Genomic DNA, 19,299 nt, shown 5'->3' with positions numbered 1-19,299 from the left:
CAAAGCCCCGGTGACCAGAAATGATGCTGAAAATTATCCTGGCTCAGCTTACCTGGTGTGAGAGGCTGTACCTTGCTGTACAGAAACCGACACCTACACGGACGGTCTCCACAGAGCTCCGGGTCACCCAGAGTCACATATGCAGTCACATCCACGCTGCCTTTGAACATTCAAACCTGGAGAATCCTGGCACACCTCTTTCGGGGGTTAGGTAGGGGACTCTGGATCTACAGCAAGCAGCCCAGTCAGTGGCTGGGAAGGAATGCATTTACCCTTTGATCCTGTGCCCTCATTTGGCCCATGAGAGTAATATCTAGGCTGGATATGATGAAAGCAGGAAAGCTTCAGGAGTTCAAAGGCATCCTTAGTTACGTAGTGAGTTCCAGGCTAGCCTCAGATAAGATCTTGCTTCCAAACTCAGAAGAATGGGGTGGTGGGGAGGTAAGTATGTGGGGTGGGGGAAGAAAAGAAAGAAAGAAAGGAAGGGAAGGAAACAAAGATCTGTCTCTCCCCCTCACTGGTAGAAAACATGTGGAATAGTTTTGAGCACTAGCTCCAGAGGGGCTGGTTGCTGGCTGGTTGCAGGTCAAGAAGACATACTTGCCTTTGACTCCCTTGGTTTGAGGCCAGGCACAGAGTGGAGGCATGTGACTGAACTGATGTACTCCCTGACCTTCTGGGAGTCATGAGCGGTCCCAGGACTGAGACTTCTTTCCTAACCTCACTCAGCACTGTGGCGGTTGCGATGGGATAGATCATTCAGGGGCACGCAGTGGAAGGGCTGTGCACTGCAGGGCGTTGAGGACCATCCTGCCTCTACCTAGTGATGCCAGAGGCACCTCCTCCCAATAGTTATGCCAGTCAAGACTGTTCTGAGATGGCTGTGCTCCCTGGAGCCACAGTCCCTCTCATCCGAGACTGCTGTTTTCAATCTATTTGGTTTGAATTTTGAAAGGTGCCCAGGATTATGTTTTTAAGCATCATTTAATGATTCATCCCAACACGTTGTTTCATGTATGGTAGCATTTCTTCTTGGCTGTGCCCTACGGTTACCTGGCAACAGACAGGAATGCCTGATTCACTATAAAAGGGGCTGCTTGCCCTCTCCTTCACTCTCCTCTCTTCCCCTCTTCCAGCTCTTCTCTCTTCTGCTCCTTCTTTCCCCATTCCCCTCCCCCCTCCACATGTTCATGGTCAGCCTCTACTCCTCCCTCTCCCTCTCCCTCCCTCCCTCCCTCTCTCCCTCTCTCCCTCCCTCCCTCCCTCCCTCCCTCTTTCTCTCTCCCCCCACCTTCCCTCCCCCACCTCTGTCTCTACTATGCCTGAAACTTTCCTCCCCATGCCCTAATTATTTATATGCCATACTGTATCAGTAGTGTGGCTGGTACCTCCTAGCATGGCCTCACCAAGGCACCCCTTTCCTCAGCACCATACCTTGCCCTACCATCCCTGCCCTCCTTTTTATTTTTAATAAAAGGCAGCAATGTATATGCTCTAGTTTCTGAGTTTGCCTAGAACTGTCAAGGTTACCAGACCGATTGGAACAGTTAAACAGATTAGTATTAGTTAAACAGTGGGCTCTCCTCCTTTGTTCCTTCCCCCCCTCTTTCTCTGCTCCTCTTCTTCCTTCTCGTTCTCCCCCTTCATGCTCATTCATTCCCTGCTCCTCTTCCCCGCTTTCTTCTCATCTTCTGAAAGTACATGAAAAATGTATGAACCTGAAAAGTCTGGTATTTCTGGCAGAAACCTGGCACCTGCTTGGGCTGAGCTGTTCTGCCTGGCTGCTTATTTTGCGGGTCCGTGGATCTGGGTCAGGCGTACGTGTGGTGCGTGTGGAGCCCTCGGGCTCCATTCCAAGAGAGATGGGGTGGGGGGGGTTAACCCACTTATGTAGTAAGCTGACTGTTCATTACTTTCTTCCCCTCCTGCTTGTTTTAATTGCTCTTTTTGTTTTGTTAGTGTTTTTTTTTTTTTTTTTTTTTTGGTTTTTTGTCTTGTTTTATGGTGTAATAGCCCACAAAAAGCCGATAACCGTGGCAAAACAAAACCAATAAATATAGGAAAGATCATGTCCAACCCAGGATAGGGAAAAAAAATAAACCTAACCTAGCTGAAGAAGACAGGATTCTTATTGCCTTTAGTTTATTGTGTGGGTTTAATGTCTTATTGTTGAAGGTTTTCTACAGATTTTAAAGAACCATTCTTAGAGACTTAACAAAAAGGGCGACCCAAGTGGCTTTTATCTCTAAATGAAAGATGTAGCAGTGTGATATTACACATTGGCAGCCATTTATAAACACTGCCAAGCTCACCCATTGTCTACACTATGAACAAAGTCCAGTTAATCTTACTGCTATCCTAAATCTTAATCCCGAATTCTGACACTGCCTCGATCCCACCGATCTACCAAAATGGAACCTACATCATCTTCCCCATGGCTCCAGCGGCCCGAAGGGTCTCTGCTGTCCTTGATTCCTCCAGGTGATCTGTCGTCTATTTCTGGCTTATACCAGCCTGGCTTTTCATCTTGAACAAGAATGATTAGCCTGTCACTTTAGCTTCTCTTGTTCCAGGCCCTGAGTTAATATCCTAAAGAAGGCCTGGGAATGTGGCGCAGATGGGGGAATGCTCTCTAAGCATCTTTTCTGCTTTGCCTTTGATCCCAGCACTCAGGAGGTCCATGCAGAACGAAGGAGAGTTTTAAGAGCATCCTCTAAGTTTGAGGCTATTCTGGGCTGCATGAGACTGCCCCCCAACTAATAAATAAAATAGAAAGACCAATGTCAGAGAAATGAAGAGAAAGGTTGTACGTTAACTCACAGATTGGCACCATTTCTCCCCATTCTATGGAGACCCCCCCCCCACTTTGCTGGCATTCTTACTCTACTGTAGGATGAACTCCCAACTCCTGTCATTTCAAGTGAGGAACGCTAAACTTGTGACAGAAGAATCCACAAACCCTTTTCCAGCCTCTGCTCTTTTTATTCCGAAGTGTACTTGTCTCGCCAGCCTGGGCACTGACGGCGGACACACACCTGGGGAAATGAGCCTAGAGCTGACTGTGGGCTGCAGTCTGATTCTCATGTTCTAGACGTGCATGGACAAAGCCGGCGGGTAGGGTTCCTTGAACTGAAAACAAGTCACCTTGTCCGGGATGACCCTTTTTGAAAGTCTCCGTTGGTTTATCACTGTCATCAAATGCCACTCCTGTTCTCATGCTGGCTCCCCCACCCCCCCCCCCGGCTCCCCCACAGTGCTTCGGCTTTGAAGCAGTGTTACCCACAGCTCCTTGGAGCATGCCTCTGGGACTTTTTAACCCAACGATTTGTACATTGGAACTTCCCTAATACCTAAGCTACTTAACCTCCACATCTGCCTAAACCTAATAGCCATGGCGTTTGAGGGTGGAGTTGGATGGCATTACCACATGCTGTTTCTCTAGAGGCTGTTCACCTGCACACACACTGTCAGCTCCAGCCCTTGTGCTAACATGCAGGACTCTTAGCTACACTGGCTAACTTTCACTGGTTCACAAAAGGCCAATTCATATAATTAATGCCTGCCCTTTCCATTGGAACACTGGCTAGGATGTGCCTGGGGTGATGATAATGGCTACAGGAGTGAGTGCTGTCTCTCTCTCTCTCTCTCTCTCTCTCTGAATGCTTAAACTATGCTAGCTCTCATACTAAATTCATATGCCCCATGCCCTCTCTGACCTGATACCTGACTTGACACCTAGGTCGTCAGTGCTGGCTTCGCTTTCAGACCGTCTAGACACACTTAACATTCTCCAATTGTAAAGAGCATGGACTCTCTCCCTGAGTTGGCCATCTTCACTGTCACTTCCCAGGGATGCAGAGGCTGTGAATGAGTTCTCATCGAGGATGCTCGTGTCACAATCAGCCATGTAGATTTGACTGTTATCACAGTGGTGGAAGGCTGACCCGCCTCCTTCCTGCTGTGGCTCTTAGGGTTATAGTGTTAGCTTTGGCCTAAGGACATCTAATAATGCCAGAGGACCAAATAAAGGAAGTTAGTGTGTTAGTGGTTTGTGAAAGCTCTAAGTGCAGGGCCACACAATATCTTCTTGTCGTGTTAGAGCCAACCCAGCTTCACCAAGGACAATTACCATGGCTTCTTTATTTGAATTTTCTATGACATTTCACTGAGTTCATATTTGATGGGTGGCTGTGAAGTATTTTACTTTAGTTCAGAGCCCTTGGGAGAGGTGATCAGAGCCCTCCAGGTCAAAAGGAAACACTACATACTCAGGTTCTTCATGAGCCTTTCCTGTGGGTAAAACCAAGCCAAGATCCAGAATTTGAAAAACCCATGTGGTGATTCATGCATGTAATTCCATCAGTCAGGAAGCTGAAGCAGGAGGATTCCCATGAATCTAAGGCTAACCTGGCCTTGAGACAAGTCTGGGGTGTATAGTGAGATTTTATCTTGGAAATAGAAGCATGTGACGCTGGAGCGATTGCCCAGTGTTTGCTTGTACGTACATGACTTCTGGTCTGACTACATTGTTTTGGATAACCAATTTGGAGAAGACTATGTCTTTTAATCTCAGAATTTCTTAGTAGCTTATAGTTCTTTGTGTAGGGTTGAGGTTCTATTAGTTTCTCTCTTTTATGTTAGCATACATGAATAGCACAAAGGCTGACGATGATATATTTATATCTTTAGAAGTATGTAGAGTATCTTTATATGTATGTAGAGACTATGAATTTGAGAGACAGCAATAGGAAGGAAGGCTGTAGAGAGGTGGGAAAAAATGATAATTTTTTTTTTGGAAGTGGACAGGATTTCTCTACATAACCAACCTGACTGTCCTCGAACTTGCTTTGTTGACTGGCTTACCCCAAACTCAAGGAGACCCTCCAATCTGTGCCTCCCAAGTGCTGGGACTAAAGACACATGCCATCACACCCGGCTTGAAATTATCGTTTAAAATATATTTAATGTAAAAATAAAAAAATGCCTGCTACTCTTAGATAGGTCTGCAGTTCTGTTCCTAGTACCACTTCAGTAGGTTCACAACTGCTTATAACTTCCTGCTACAGGACAAGTGATATATATACCCTATACCCACACAAATGAAAATAAAACAATATCTTAACAATAAAGTAAAAGCAAAACGAAAGCCACTAACATAGAGAACTTATGCTGTTTTTTTGTTATTATTTTTTTTAGTGAGCAGCTAGTTTTGAACATTTTTTTGCTAATGTAAATACATGGGTATAAGACTAGAAAGCCTTTCCGAGTCTCTTATGCCTCCTCTCAAGCATTTTCTCTATCCCCCCAAAATCAGGAATTCACATTGAGTCAGTATCCCGAAGACAAGAAGAAACAGATCACAGGTCCATGCAGCAAAATGTAGGAAGAAAAAGGCCTGATTTAATACGAGATGGTAATCTTTCATATGGTCCTTTAATTTTGGAAAAAAAAAAAAAGTGGGGGGAGATCACTTTGCAAGCTCCCTATAAGTGGGCTGGGTCTTACTTTGTTTATAGTGGAGTCAACACATGACTAAGCATAGGAGCCACAAAGACCCTTAAATACAGCGATAGCAGAATCAGTTGTGAGCCATGAATGCCCAGCCTGGCTCTGTTCAGTATACTTCAGAGCCTGTGGCCCACATTTTCATGGGAATGAATGGCCTGACCTGAGAACTTCTGGTGGAGGATAGGCTGTAAGCACGCCAGTCAGGGTCCCTTCCCATAGCCTCTGAAGTGCCTTAAACAAAGCTGGTGGTAATCTTTCTTCAGCTAAAAAACCCAGTGTGATTTTAAAAGGCTCAGGGATTTGCTTTTCTTAGGTGAGTCATAAAACTGGCTTTGAAAAGGCACGAGAAAAATAGAATTTTAGAAAATGTTTATTCTTTTGGTTCAATAGGGGGAAAATAAAACAAACTGAACTTGCTTTTTTCATGACAATGAAGTAGGGTAGAATTATTTCTTCCAATTTGATAACCTCTTCCTTTTAGTTGAAGGCAGATGAAAGCTGCAGGGGGCAGCTCCCTTTCTGACTTCCTGTGTGCACAGTGACTTCCCAGTAAAGTCATTTCCTAGCAAGCTCCCACGGAGGCAGTGGAGTGGAAGCTTCATTCCACATCTATTCCATGTGTTTAAATATTGCATTATTTAAATGCAATAGCAATCCAGTCGTTCGTATTTCCTTTGGAATTGTTTCCTTCGCCATACATATCTAGACCATGCAGAAATAATTAAAATTACTGTTGCTAAGCACCTTTAGAAAAGTTTCTCTTGTTTTCTAAGTAGCACAACTCTGTAAAAAAAAAAAAAAAATCAAATTTTAAGATGATCAAAAAAAAGATGATCAAATCAGTATTTTGGGCTGGTTATACATGAAGAACAGTTGGTAGAAAGTTGGTAGAATACTTGCCTAGCACACGGGAAGTCCTGGCTTCAATTCCCTAGCACCAAATAAAACTGGGTGTGCTTCTGGTGCAGTGCACAACTCTAACTCTAGTTCATAGGAGGTAGAGGTAGGAACAGCAGCCATTTAAGGTCATCTTTAGCTGCACAGTAATTTCAGGGCCAGACTGGGTTGCGTGAGATGTCGTCTCAACAAACAAACAGGACCCAACATTTAAGTTCAAAGAGTAGAAGAAAAGAGAGCAACCCTAGTGGGGTTCTGTAAGTGTGGATGCTGCAGGGATTGATTCCAGGAAAGGTGTCCCTACCTGTTCTAGCCCCGAGACAATCTCCGGATGCTCTTGGACCTCCGTCCAGTCCTTTTCTCCAGTGCGTAAGTTGGGACCACGTTCTCTCTCTAGGCTTTTTTGTTACCCTACCACTAGTATAGACATCATCGCAATGGGCTTTTGTGTGGGAGCTTGGCAGGTCTTCGTGTTATGTTTGTGTTGTGTTAGGTTGTCAAGGCCCTTCTGTGAGTACAGTTCTGTGTCCTGCTCTTCTCGGAGAGCCCCAGAGTTACGGCTGTTTTACATTCTTCACTGTTTTCTCTCTGGCTCAGCAGCTTGTGAGTTTGGATGAAGACACTACACCCTAGATGGGATCTATTTCATCACAGTGGGGAGGAGGATCTGACACATGGACGTGGTGCATTGAGGCTTCTGTTCTATCTGTTCATTCCCTTGCCTTCCTAAGTTTATTGTAGACGAGGCTTTTGGTTTTGATTGGCTGGTTGACTGATTGCTATGGTTAAATACTTCTATCCAGCCCTTGCTTTGCACTGTCTTCTAACAGTTTAAAAACTGGGTTCATTGTCACTTATGTTTCTGTTTTATAATTTGTGGGTTTATCAATGTTCAGTAAAGCCCTGCCTCTTCTTAAATAGATGTTTATTTTTCTTCTCATCCAGGGTTACCAAGGCATGGTGGATGGAGGCTCTAATATCGTGGAAGCCAAATGGGAGTGTGTCTCCAGCATTCTACAAGTGGTATGTGCCATACGCTGTTTCTCTATATTAAAGTCTTGGTTTTTGTTGAAAACACTGAATGCTTGAGTAAGCTCTAACATATGTTCCTATCCCTGACAGCTAATAATAAACTACGATTAGGTTTTTGTTTTAAAATAGTAATAAGGCCAGCAGAGAACACTCATTTCTTATCATTTTCCTTATTTTCCTTGTCTCTGGGAAAAATATCTGACTAAAGGAAACCAAAGGAGGATTTATTTGGCTCCTGGTTCAGTAGGTATAATCCTTCCAGTCAGGAGAGCAGGGTGGCTTGAGCGATTCAGGCCCTGAAGGTTGGTGGCTTGTGGCCAAGCTTATGACAGAGGAAGATTGTTGAGTAGCTTCTCCATGCCTTGGCAGATTAGAAGCAAAGGGCTGGGACCAGAAGCTTAGTTGGTTGCCGCTTTCAAGGATCACCCCCAGCAACCCACTTAGAATTCACCTAGTCTCAAAGCAGCTACAGTCTTCCTAAATAGCATCACTACTTGAGGACCAAGGGTTCATATTCCAATCTACAATATGTGTCATTTAATTTTTTTTTTTTTTACTTTATGTGTGTATGTGCCTATGTGAGCCTATGTGCGTATGTGTGGGCCTGTGCACAGGAGACCAGAAGATGATGTTGGCTCTCTTGGAGCTGCAGTTGCAACCCTTTGTGTGCTACCTGGCTTCAGCTACAGTAAGCTAGAATCCGAGGAACCGGTCTTCATGATTATACAGCAAGCAGCCTTAAGCACTGAGTCATCTTTCGGGCCCGTTTATTAAGTCTTAAAAATATCAGCATGACCTTAACTCAGGAAGTTTCTTTGCTGTACAAGCTTGTGTGCCTCAGCCCCAGCTACCGTTCTCTGCGGTACTTTTGGCAGATTCCTATTCATTCAGAGCAGATGAGTGTAGAGGTTAATTTGGTTTCCTGGTACTGTGTGCCCACTGGGCTTTTACATTTCTCTTGGCAGAGAGTAAGACAAAGCCCAGGAAAGATTCTGCCTGGCAGCCCCTAGGGCTATGGGTTTAACGGGGACACTTCATCCCTGTTCTAGCTTGAAGCAGACACAGCTAATTTCTGTGTTGTGCACAAGGAAGAGGTAATTGTTACCGGAGGCAAAATGGTTGCTTGCTTTGAATTTAAAAGAAATCTGTCCAAGGAATTTATGCCTCATACAACCCTGGAACCTTTTGGCTTAATAAAAGGTTCCAAATTAGTTGAGAAGTAAAGAGAAAATGTAGAAAGAAAAGACTTCATACAAAGCTCTTTATTGCTTGAGACTTTAAAACATGAGGATTAATCTTTGATTCACCTTGAGTACTTTTTATTAGCAAATTCACTCAGAAGGTGCTAATGGCATGTGCACGTTCACAAATGTCAAAGACTCAGAGACTGCATCTGGGAATTTCTTAGCTTTGCTGCATACCTAGAGATTGAAGGACATTTTGGTATGTTCATAGTTAGGCAGAGTAATGCCTTCAAGACAGGCACATTATCAATACAGAACATTCCCTTTCTGTTGTGATTGAGATAGGAAAACAGGAAACACTGTTGTGGTTAAAAGGTGTGTGTGCGTGTGTGTGTGTGTGTGTGTGTGTGTGTGTGTGTGTGTGTGTGTGTGTAAATCTGTGAATAGCATTTGTAAGTTGGTTGCTCATAGTTTCATTCTGAGGCTTTATCTACCTTGTCCACTGCATCTGTTCACTTCCACTTAGAACAAGTAGCATGTTCTTCTGCCTGATCTTTATCAGAGGGTTCCGAGGGCAGGCTCAGCTCTGCTCTGGACTTGGCACTTGCCAGTCCTGGCCTGCCTCTGTGATGTCCAACTGCGTGTTTGCCATCATGCTCAGCACTGGTAATGTTAACCCAGGATCAGTATAGGTAGTAACTTGATTTCGGCTTTATTAGTAATTTTTAACTAAGGTTTCACTCTACCACAGTAGGTGGTAATTTCCTAATTTTCATGTAAATGTGTAAATTTGTAAAGCTTTATAAACGAGCTATAGGCATACAAATTCTAGTATTCAAGCAGGATAATGGGTTTTTAGTGAGCCATCTGCATTGAAACTGCCTGCAGTTTGGTTCTGACCCACCCAGTCAGAAGCCGTGGTCTAAGGGATGGACCCAACTTTTCTAAATTGGTCTATTGTTTGTTTAAAGGAACCTTATTGTTCTAAAATCTTAACCTTTGGGGAAGGGCTGGGAAGTTTCCAGACTGGGTTTCCTCTGTGTGACCTTGGCTGTCCTGCAACTCACTCGGTTGACCAGGTTGACCAGGCTGGCCTTGAATTCAGAAATCCTCCTGCCTCTGCCTCCTAAGTGCTGGAATTAGAGGCGCGCACCACCAGCACTGGACTAAAAAAATCTTAATTTTTTGAAAAGCCATATAGAGAAAAATCATGATTTTTCTCTCCCGGAAGTTGGGGTATGAAACTCAAACTTTCTTAAGATGTAGCTTTCATAAAATGCCAGAGTAACTAGCGGTCACTTGTCGCTGATGCCACCCCTTATGTGACACAACAGAAATAGCAGTTTTTCTGAGAGGCACAGGCAAACTCTCACTCTTGGATATAGTTCTGACCTTTCCCGGGGACAACCACCTTGGAACTATACTTTCAGTGATGTCACTGAAACTACACACCTGTCAGATTCCTTTGGTTCAGTGATCTGACTCACAGGAGAGCCAGGCTATCATCAGGAGGCTGGACAAGTTTGCTCTACAGGTCATAGCTGATGCCCACTGGGGTGCCCGTTCATCCCTTGTCCGGAGAGCTCAGACCCCAAGAAGCTGGGGGGCTTCCATGACCCTGTAGACGCTTTTACTCAGTCCGTTCAGTAGAAGGCTAACGTTCATCTTTCACGGGCATCAAGCTATTGTGTTCCTTTCAGGACTTTCACTAAAAGTAGGAAACTCAGGCTCTGAAGTAGACTGATGGCTGAGATGAAAACGAGGAAACCATGCGGGAGGTTCTGCAGGTTTCATTGGATCACTGCCTGTGCCGATCCACCTGACTTACCGTCAGCGAACGTGATTCCTGTCCTTTCCAGGGCGGGACCATCATCGGCAGTGCGAGGTGCCAAGCCTTTCGCAACCGCGAAGGGCGCCTAAAAGCCGCCTGTAACTTGGTTCGCTTGGGTATCACCAACCTGTGCGTGATCGGTGGGGACGGAAGTCTCACCGGAGCCAACATCTTCCGGAAGGAGTGGAACGGACTTCTAGAAGAGCTGGCTCAGAATGGTAAGTTTCTCTTTCTGTTTCCACCCGGGTTCGCGCTTTTCTCTGAGTAGCCTGCTTCAGGTTTTCCTGTTGGTGCTTTTTAAGAGCTTGGGAAGTAATAACACACTGCGCGTTCTTTAAGGGGGAGACGGGGAAACTGACACGAACCTACATACCTTGGAGCCATCCTTGTCATTTTTATTTTACTTTCGTTTCTGGGATGTGGTCTCACTCTGTAGACCAGACTGGCACTTGAACTCAGATCTACCTGCACCTGCTGCCTGCTGGCCTGGGGTTCGAAGTGTGTACCACCACACCTAGTCCCAGCTTCGTTCTTAGCCACAGCCAAATTGTGGCTGTCGTTTTGCCTCTGATGATTTGGCACCGCAGAGTTTAAATCTGTATCCCATATGAGAACAGTAATGACAACAAGCCCTACTGTGTGCTAGGTACTACTTGGCCCTTTTCCTAGGGAGGCCTGGGGAAGCCTCATGACAGTAATCACATACACCCCGATCTAAGCGAGGAGTCCCAGGTCAAAGAGGAAGCCAAGCAGCCGTAACCACTGTCTGTGTGCACACTGGCCCTTGGATGCCAGCATCCAGCTTCAGCCATCTTGTTGTCTTTCTGCTGATATGCTGGGACATCTCTAAATCTCTATTTTAGAAGAATTTAATTAAAGGATGCTGATCTGCTAGTTTTCTCCCGCTCCCTCTCTCTGAATTTTAACTTTTGTTTTGTATTACTTAGATGTCTGGGGACTCTATAAAGCTCTCATTGTAATTCCAATTCTATATCAAATGTAATTAGCAATAGTGTGTTGCTCAAACATCCTCAGTCCGTCTGTTCATTCTCATACCTGATCTAACTCCAGCCCATTGGTGACCATGAGCAAAGACTTAAAACATGCCTCCACCTACACGCTACCCTAATTTTAGCTATGTAGAACTACCTCACCAGGTATGTTTATCCTGAGAGGGCTAGCAGCATACTTACTAACTAGTTTCATGGGCATCATTAAGGTGATTGTAAGTTTCTACAGTACTGAATTCTGAAATTATGAAGTGTTCTATTCATAATCATTATTGTCCAAAGCCATTGCTAAGACACACGTTTAAGTTTGTATCCTAAGTTGCAACATTGGGATCTTTATATTTTTATAATGCAGCGTTCTTGCTAACTGTCCAGGGACAATTTGTGTCTGTATATTTCCTTCCCTTTTTACATGGCTTACCTTTCCTTCGGTGTGCTGATTTCAGGGTGTGAGGAGGTCTGGGGAAAATTCACAATTAATTCAGGGCACTTGACTTCTATATTAAGGCCGTTGTCTTTCACTTCCGGTGGAGCACCAGGTGGAGCACCAGGATACCTGGCAGTTCTTCCTGGATCCACAGTGTGTTTCTTGTCTCCCATACAGGCGAGATCGACAAAGACACGGTGCAGAAGCACTCCTACCTGAACGTGGTGGGCATGGTGGGCTCCATTGACAATGACTTCTGCGGCACAGACATGACCATCGGTACAGATTCAGCTCTGCACCGCATTATTGAAGTCGTGGATGCCATCATGACCACTGCCCAGAGGTAAAAGGATGGGCTAGTACTGCTGGTTCCAGAAACAGTCACAGATCCCACATTTGTATGATTCAAAAATGTGTTTATGGAAGAAAAACTAGGAAACACAAGGAAACAAAATAATGATCTATAAGTCCCCCAAAGGCCATCTCATGGAATAGCAAAGAGAGAGCAACTTAGTGAGTGACACACTTGTTAGTGGAGCGAGACATCCTGGGGTCACCGTTGAGATTCCAAGGTATGGATGAGCCAGACTGTGAGTAGAGCATTAACAGTTGGCAGGGATCTAAGCCCACAAGGAGGCGTGACTTACAACTTTGTAGAGAACCACAGAATCCCCAGAAGCCTTTTCCTGAAAATCAGGTGAAACAGTAAGCCGGACAGGCGCCTTTCATTGTGTGAGTGGGTAGCTTGAAGCTTGAAGCTGGGAGCATTGGAATGGGAGTTACTGAGGGAGGCTGGCTTTTGAGGGCCCCTTTTGTTCCTAGCTGCTTCTGTCCATTGAACTCTGTGACACTGGAAAATCACCTCTGTAGGACTGGAAGGCAGCTCAGAGCAATTGGATCTTTCAACTGCAAGGAAAGACAGCCATTGCGTGTTGACGGAGCTGATCTGTAGCATTCACGCTCGTGCGCTTACTTGGATACAGCTGGCCAGGGACTTTATTTTCCCCTCTGTAGAAGACATCAGCTTTTTTTTTTCTTTTTCTTTTTTTTTTAGACAACCAACTCCATGGCCTCTCAAGTTCTCAGATCTCGGATATGAGGCTAACCCATAGCTTTCAGAAGTTTCCAACTTGGTACAGAGTAGATGCTTCTTAGAAAAGGAGACCATCTTAAAAGTATTGTGTCGCCTTAGGAAACAAGTGATGGGTGTTGTAAAATATGCAAGTCGAAGCAACACCGAGGATGCAGTTTAGCTGTGTTGTGCTAACCTAGCATGCAGGAAGCCCAGGTTCAATTTCCAGTATTCCATAAGCTGGAGCTGGTGGCACATGCCTGTAGTCCTAGCAACTTGGATGCACAGGCAGAAGGATTGGAAGTTCAAGGTCACCTATGCTTGGCTACACAGAGCTCAAGGTCAGCCATGGGGCATATGAGAGCATGTTTCAAAAAGTAGCCCCTCCCCCTCCTTTCCCACTCAAATTGCAGTTACTATTGAAGCCCCGTTACTCCTTAGGTCTGAAACCCTTGCAGTGAGTTGCAAGAAAGAGCTTGCTTTCTGTGGAAAATGAGTCAGCTTTTGGCAGCTTGGTTCCAGCCAGAGCTGAGAAGCAGGCTTTCTGACTCTAGGCTGCGAGTATGCTTTTTTCCTTTGTGAGTAGTAACATGTGTCCTTTATCCCTTTTCCAGCCACCAGAGGACTTTTGTCCTGGAGGTGATGGGGAGACACTGTGGGTAGGTATCTGCCGACACCATCCTGGTAGGAATAAACCTTAGTGGCCTCTGTACCATACATTGCAACACGGGGCAGTCTCAAAAGACCCAGAAGCCCCTGCAGAATGTCAAGGGCCATAGCTACCCAAGCTTGTCTCTGAGCATAAGTGGTACACCCTCTAGCCTTGTTAGCAGGCTCCTTCCCCCCTGTGTAATAATTCCTTCCTGTCCCCACAGTTACTTGGCCTTGGTGAGCGCCTTGGCTTGCGGTGCCGATTGGGTGTTCCTTCCGGAGTCTCCGCCAGAGGAAGGTTGGGAGGAAAACATGTGCTTAAAACTCTCAGAGGTAACTGGGCTAGAGTAAGGATGCACGAGGCCTTCTGGGGTGGCCAAGCTGGATGGACTCCTTTAAATACTCGCAAATTTAAAACAAAACAAAACAGAAACGAGGTCAAGCCTGTTGCCAAGGATCTGCCTGGGTAGGCTGATGTTACCATGGAGAAACAGCTGGAACCACTGATGCCTTCCATCCAAAGCAGTAGTTCCTGCTTCTAAGTGGCTTGTGTGCCACGCAATGAAATCATGATGGCTACATGAAGTCAGGATTACAGAGAAAACTCTCGGTTGCTATTTGAGTCCTCACTGAACTGAAACAGACATGTGTCAGCCTCTCATTTTAAATCCTGCCCCCCACCCCCAAATAAGGGGTGAGGTGTTGTGATATTCCTTTCCACGTTGTGTGGGGATTTTAGGATCTCTGTTCCCTAATTATTTCGATCCCATGCTCCTCTCTTCCTCTGTCAGGGGTTGTACATTGTCTTTGAAATGGTAGTTGCTTGTTAGGGTGGGGCGGTTAGTCCCCTATGAAGTCTTAGGCAGTGTGGATTGGCCTTTCCAAGATCATGCTTAGCTTTCAGGGCAAAGATCTTCATATGTAGGTTACTTTTCTCTCCTTTATTTTTTTAAGAAATATTTATAACTGATCTACAAGAAACTTATGTGGCCTTTATGTCACAGACCAATTTTCTTTAGAGCCAGCAAGCACATAGGCACGTATGCATCGTCTAGAAGAGGCTGCATGGGTGTGGGTCATAAAATCTTGCTTTCAAGTCCGTCTCAAAGGAGGAAAAGCGTTCAAGTTGTGAACCAAATACATTTTGCTGAAACAAAAACCCGTGTGAACAGCTACTGGTTAAAACTGTATCATAGTGAGAAAACTCATGCTTCCTCTGGAGGCTCAGCATCTAACTTGAAATAAGCCAACGATTGGGGTGGATGACCAAAAATGGCCCTCCCTCTGGGAGGGAGTTTCTTTTGCTTTGGTCCTGACATGTAAGATATTGGCAATATCCTCAGGTATCTGATTAGGATGGATTGGCCACACCTGGTCCCTTGAGATGACATGGAGTTTTCCCATTTCCTGGTGCTTGAGGACGACCCAGAAGACTAGATTACCACCACACAGGACACCTCAGTGGTCTCGTCTTCCTTAAAAGTCTCTCACATCTTCTTCCTGACTTGCCTGCAGCCTGATTGCACAGTGACATTGTCACAAGTCACATATCCATGAACACTGATTCAGGGATAGGGATAACTGTTGGGGTTGACTGACAAGAAGTGTCCAGTCAGCCTGTTTGTTCAAAACGGTCATTCAGTGTCTAGTTACTTACTCACTTTAGATTAAAGGTTACTTCTTTGTGTAAACCCATCTAAAAAACCTCCTTAGATTCTAGACTTTTGAACACTGTGCTCGCAGGTATGACAACACCAGGATGCAGTACCTTCCCATCCCCCAGGTTTTGGCTGAGTTAGGGCAGAACCTTTTGCTATCTTTGAATCTGTCTTTTTATTTTTACTGGCCACCAATATAATACTGCAAGAAGTTTCCCCAATATTTTGGAAGAAGAACTAGCTTAAGGAAAAAAAAAATCTCTTGCTAGGTTACAGAATTCCTTGGTCTAGACATTGGCTATACCACTATGAGAATGGCTTTAATCACACAATGTCCTCTTTCTGTATCCTCTCTTACATGGGAAGATTATATTCCTTAGTGATTTTATGAAGATCAGTGGATCAATTAATTTAGTGTGGACACTAAACTTGGAGGCACTCATTAAGTGGCTGGGTCATGGTACCCGTCTTCCTTCTTAAGTGCTCTGAGGATTCCACTGGTTGTATGTGTATATATCCATGCATATACATCCATGCATACATGTTCATGTGTGTATGTACACATGTGTATGAAGGAATTGTAGCTTGTTTCTCTGTTGCTGTAATAAAATACTGGACCAAAATGATCTTGGGGGGAGAGAAGGCTCTATTGTCCACAGAACCTGGGGCATAAACCCAAGGCAAGGAACCTAGAGCAGAGACCACTGAGGAATGCTGCTTACTGGCTTGCTCTGGTCCTTTCTTATGCAGGCCAGGCCAACCTACCTGCTCAGGGGTGTCACTGCCCACAGTGGGCGTAGCCGTCCTACCTCAGTTGGCAAACATGAAAACTTTGGGTGTTCTTCAGGCACTATCTACCCTTTTTCTCCTTTGGAGACAGTCTCTAATTGGTGAGTCCTAGGGAGCCACCTCCTGTCTTGACTTTCCCAGCTTGAGAGTTAGAAGCTTGCCCATTATGCTTTTCCATCCTTTTTGAAAACTATAGTTCCTGGATATCAAATTCAGGTTCTTGTGCTTGCAAGGGCAAGTAGCTTACAAGCAGCAAAAGCTGTTTCCCTAGGCCTCAGATTCCACTGTCTTTTAACCACCTCAGGATACTGTGCTTTGTGGATGAAGCACACCCATTTAGCCATCCCATCTTCATGGACTCGTTCAAGGAATGCTAAGGTAATTACCCAGTATTCCTCATAGCTTTATGCTTGTAAGAATGCAAGTGTTTCTTATTCTTCCAATTCCTCATTCTTCACATTGTATACATTTTTCAAAGCATAGAACATTTCATAGCTGTCATAGATGAGAACAAATCTTTGTGATCCTGATTATCTGCGTACCTCATATCAGCATATTACTTCTTGCCACGACTTCAGGCATGGCCAGCGCCCCACACACACATACCTCACACTGACTGTCTTAGTTAAGGTGTCTATTGCTATGAAGATATTCCATGACGATGGCAACACTTACAAAGAAGAAATATTTAGTTGGGGCTGGCTTACAGTTTCAGAGGTTTAGTCCTTTAATGTCATGGTGGGAAACATGGCAGCAAGCAAGCAGACTTAGAGCTGGAGAAAAAGCTGAGATTTCTACATCTTGATTCCCAAGGCAGCAGAAGGAGACCATACTGGAAGTAGCTTGAGCATATATAAGGCCTCAAAGCCCACCCCTACAGTGACACACTTCCTCCAGCAAGGCCATAGTGCCACTCCCTAGGGACCAAGAATTCAAACACATTAGTCTGTGGGGGTCATTATTATTCAGACCATCAAATTGACCTATTTCTGAGGGACCATATTTTGTTTGGGATTTTCTAGAAAGAAAATCCATTGAGCTAACGTATACCATGACATAGTTACCAGGCACTCTTAGGCTCATGACTGTTGAGTTTATGTAAGGCAGTGTGTACCAGAGTGTGACTATATAAGACAGGGTACCAGAGTGAGAACTGGCAAATAAAGGTAACTGTGTTCATCTTGGACCCTTTGCATGGGCAGTTTGCCTGTTAGATTTCTGCTACTGTGGTAAACATCTGAGCTAAGGCCAAGGAAACATTTGTTTTTGCTCATGATCCTGGAGGTCTTGGCCCATGCCTGGTTGAACCTGTGATGACACCATGAATCATGACAGGGTTACAGGACAAAGGAGGTCTTTTTACCTCATAGTGGCCAGAAAGAGAAAAACAATGGGGGCAATGGAGAGTGAGGATGGGGTCATGATATCTACTCCCAAAGGACTCTTTACCTTGTCTTCTGTCCCTAAACTCCATCTCTCATATCCTCACCCAGTGGTTCTATGGACTGGAGAAAATCCCTCAATATATGGGTCTTTCTTGTACCCGTTCTTGATTTCATATCCATTACCCACTTCCCCGCTACACAGTCCTGTGTGCAGTATTGTCAAATGTGATGGGGGTGAGCTGTTGACTTCATGTGAGTGAGTCTAGGAAAGTCCATGCAGAGACTGGAAAGAGCTCTAGCATATGGGGAACAGAAAACATGGTTTGGGGTAGGCCAAACTGGGAGTCCAGCCTCTGTTTGCCTGCTGTTGTAGGACTCACTATAATCAACATGTTTACACACTGTACTTTAACGCAGGTTAACTGGAGCCAAGTTCTCATGTACATTTCTTATGTCACCTAGCCTACAACCGCCTTCAGACCTTGTGAAGTCCCCTTTCACCTACCTTTGGGGTTACTGAGAACTATTCCCAAGTTAGGCAATGATTTTTACCTGGAAAGACGCCATCTCCAGTCAGGACACATTTCTCTGGGTTTGTTGTCATTCAAAACCTACTAAAAAATTTTAGGAGTCTTCCTTTTCTGTCTCCGTAGAACCGTGCCCGAAAAAAAAGGCTGAATATCATCATTGTGGCTGAAGGAGCAATCGACACCCAAAATAAGCCAATCACCTCTGAGAAAATCAAGGAGGTAAGCCCATATGAGTTGTCAGTCAGCATGACTGGCGTTGACTCAACTTTCAAAGCTCTGGAAATATGAAGCTTCACAATGTCTGGACAGCCAGCATTTCTTATGTCCTGCCTTTAATGGTCCTTATAGCACTGTTACTAACAATAGATATGAGGCAGTTGGGTGGATAAGGATGCTCTTGTGTTAGAAAGGACCATCTGTTAAGCCAGCTTTACACAAAAGGTAAGAAATCTTGACTACTTGGCAGCCAGCACATTCGGGGGGGTTCTCCATTTGGAACAATAGACAAGATGATGCCCAGTTTCCTTCTAACCTGGAGCATCAATTGGTGACATTCTCACCAATAAAACTGCCTACGTGGCCATGAGTCACTGCCTCCCCACAGGCCCTGAGGTAGGGCAGGGTCTGGCAGGCGACTTCTCTGTTACTCCTTCCAACCTATGCTTACCAGTCTCTACAGGACTCTGCCTTGTTCACCAGGATCCCAGAATGACTGAGGTAACCACAAAGCAACAGCCAGGCTCTGTGGTTCCAGCCCTGAGTCAGGGCCCACAGGCATTGCTAATCTGGTTTTACAAGGTTTATTTTTTTTCTTTTCTTTTTTCCTTCTTGCTAAATAGGTAGTGCCAGCCTCTAACTGGCCATCCTCTTGTTAGAATTAAAGGTGCGACTCCCATACGATGCCATGCTCATTGTCTTTTGCAGCACCGAGGACTAGAACCCAGGAGCTCATGTGCCTGGCAAATGCTTTGCCACTGAGCCATACCCATAGTCCTACAAGTTGATTTCTTTACCATTGTTAAATGATGGTTATGCAATGAGCTGAGCTCATTTTGTAATGACTCCAGGACCAGATCTGCACCTCAGCATCAACTCATCAACCAGAGCTAGTGAAAGACATTTAACAGTATTTGCTGATACCTCTTTGTAGAAGCATGACAGAGTAAAATAAAATTCTGATGAACTCTTGCAACACTGGACCAAGAAATATGCACGGATGGATATACGTGTCCTGTTATATATACAGGGGATCCCATAGTTCCGTGGGGATTCATGGACTCTCTAGATCACCAGCCAGTATTGCCGTTGGCATGGGGCTGGGTTTT

The 19,299-nt window shown here is 44.9% G+C and overlaps 1 protein-coding gene across 1 annotated transcript in view; it reads left to right on the top strand.

Annotated features, from left to right (window-relative positions):
- PFKP (phosphofructokinase, platelet) overlaps window positions 1–19,299 on the top strand; it is a 62,116-nt gene that overhangs the window by 16,334 nt on the left and 26,483 nt on the right. The window contains exons 3-8 of the mRNA XM_080918228.1: window positions 7,351–7,428; window positions 10,481–10,670; window positions 12,067–12,232; window positions 13,576–13,620; window positions 13,837–13,945; window positions 18,098–18,193. Coding sequence (XP_080774354.1) covers window positions 7,351–7,428; window positions 10,481–10,670; window positions 12,067–12,232; window positions 13,576–13,620; window positions 13,837–13,945; window positions 18,098–18,193 — 684 coding nt within the window. The remainder of the gene's footprint in view (window positions 1–7,350; window positions 7,429–10,480; window positions 10,671–12,066; window positions 12,233–13,575; window positions 13,621–13,836; window positions 13,946–18,097; window positions 18,194–19,299) is intronic.

This window comes from Micromys minutus, assembly GCF_963924665.1.
Source record: "Micromys minutus genome assembly, chromosome: 6".
In the NCBI taxonomy this organism is placed as follows: Eukaryota; Metazoa; Chordata; class Mammalia; order Rodentia; family Muridae; genus Micromys; species Micromys minutus.
The sequence above is the reverse complement of the archived record's forward strand: the minus strand, read 5'-3'. Positions and strand labels throughout refer to the sequence as shown.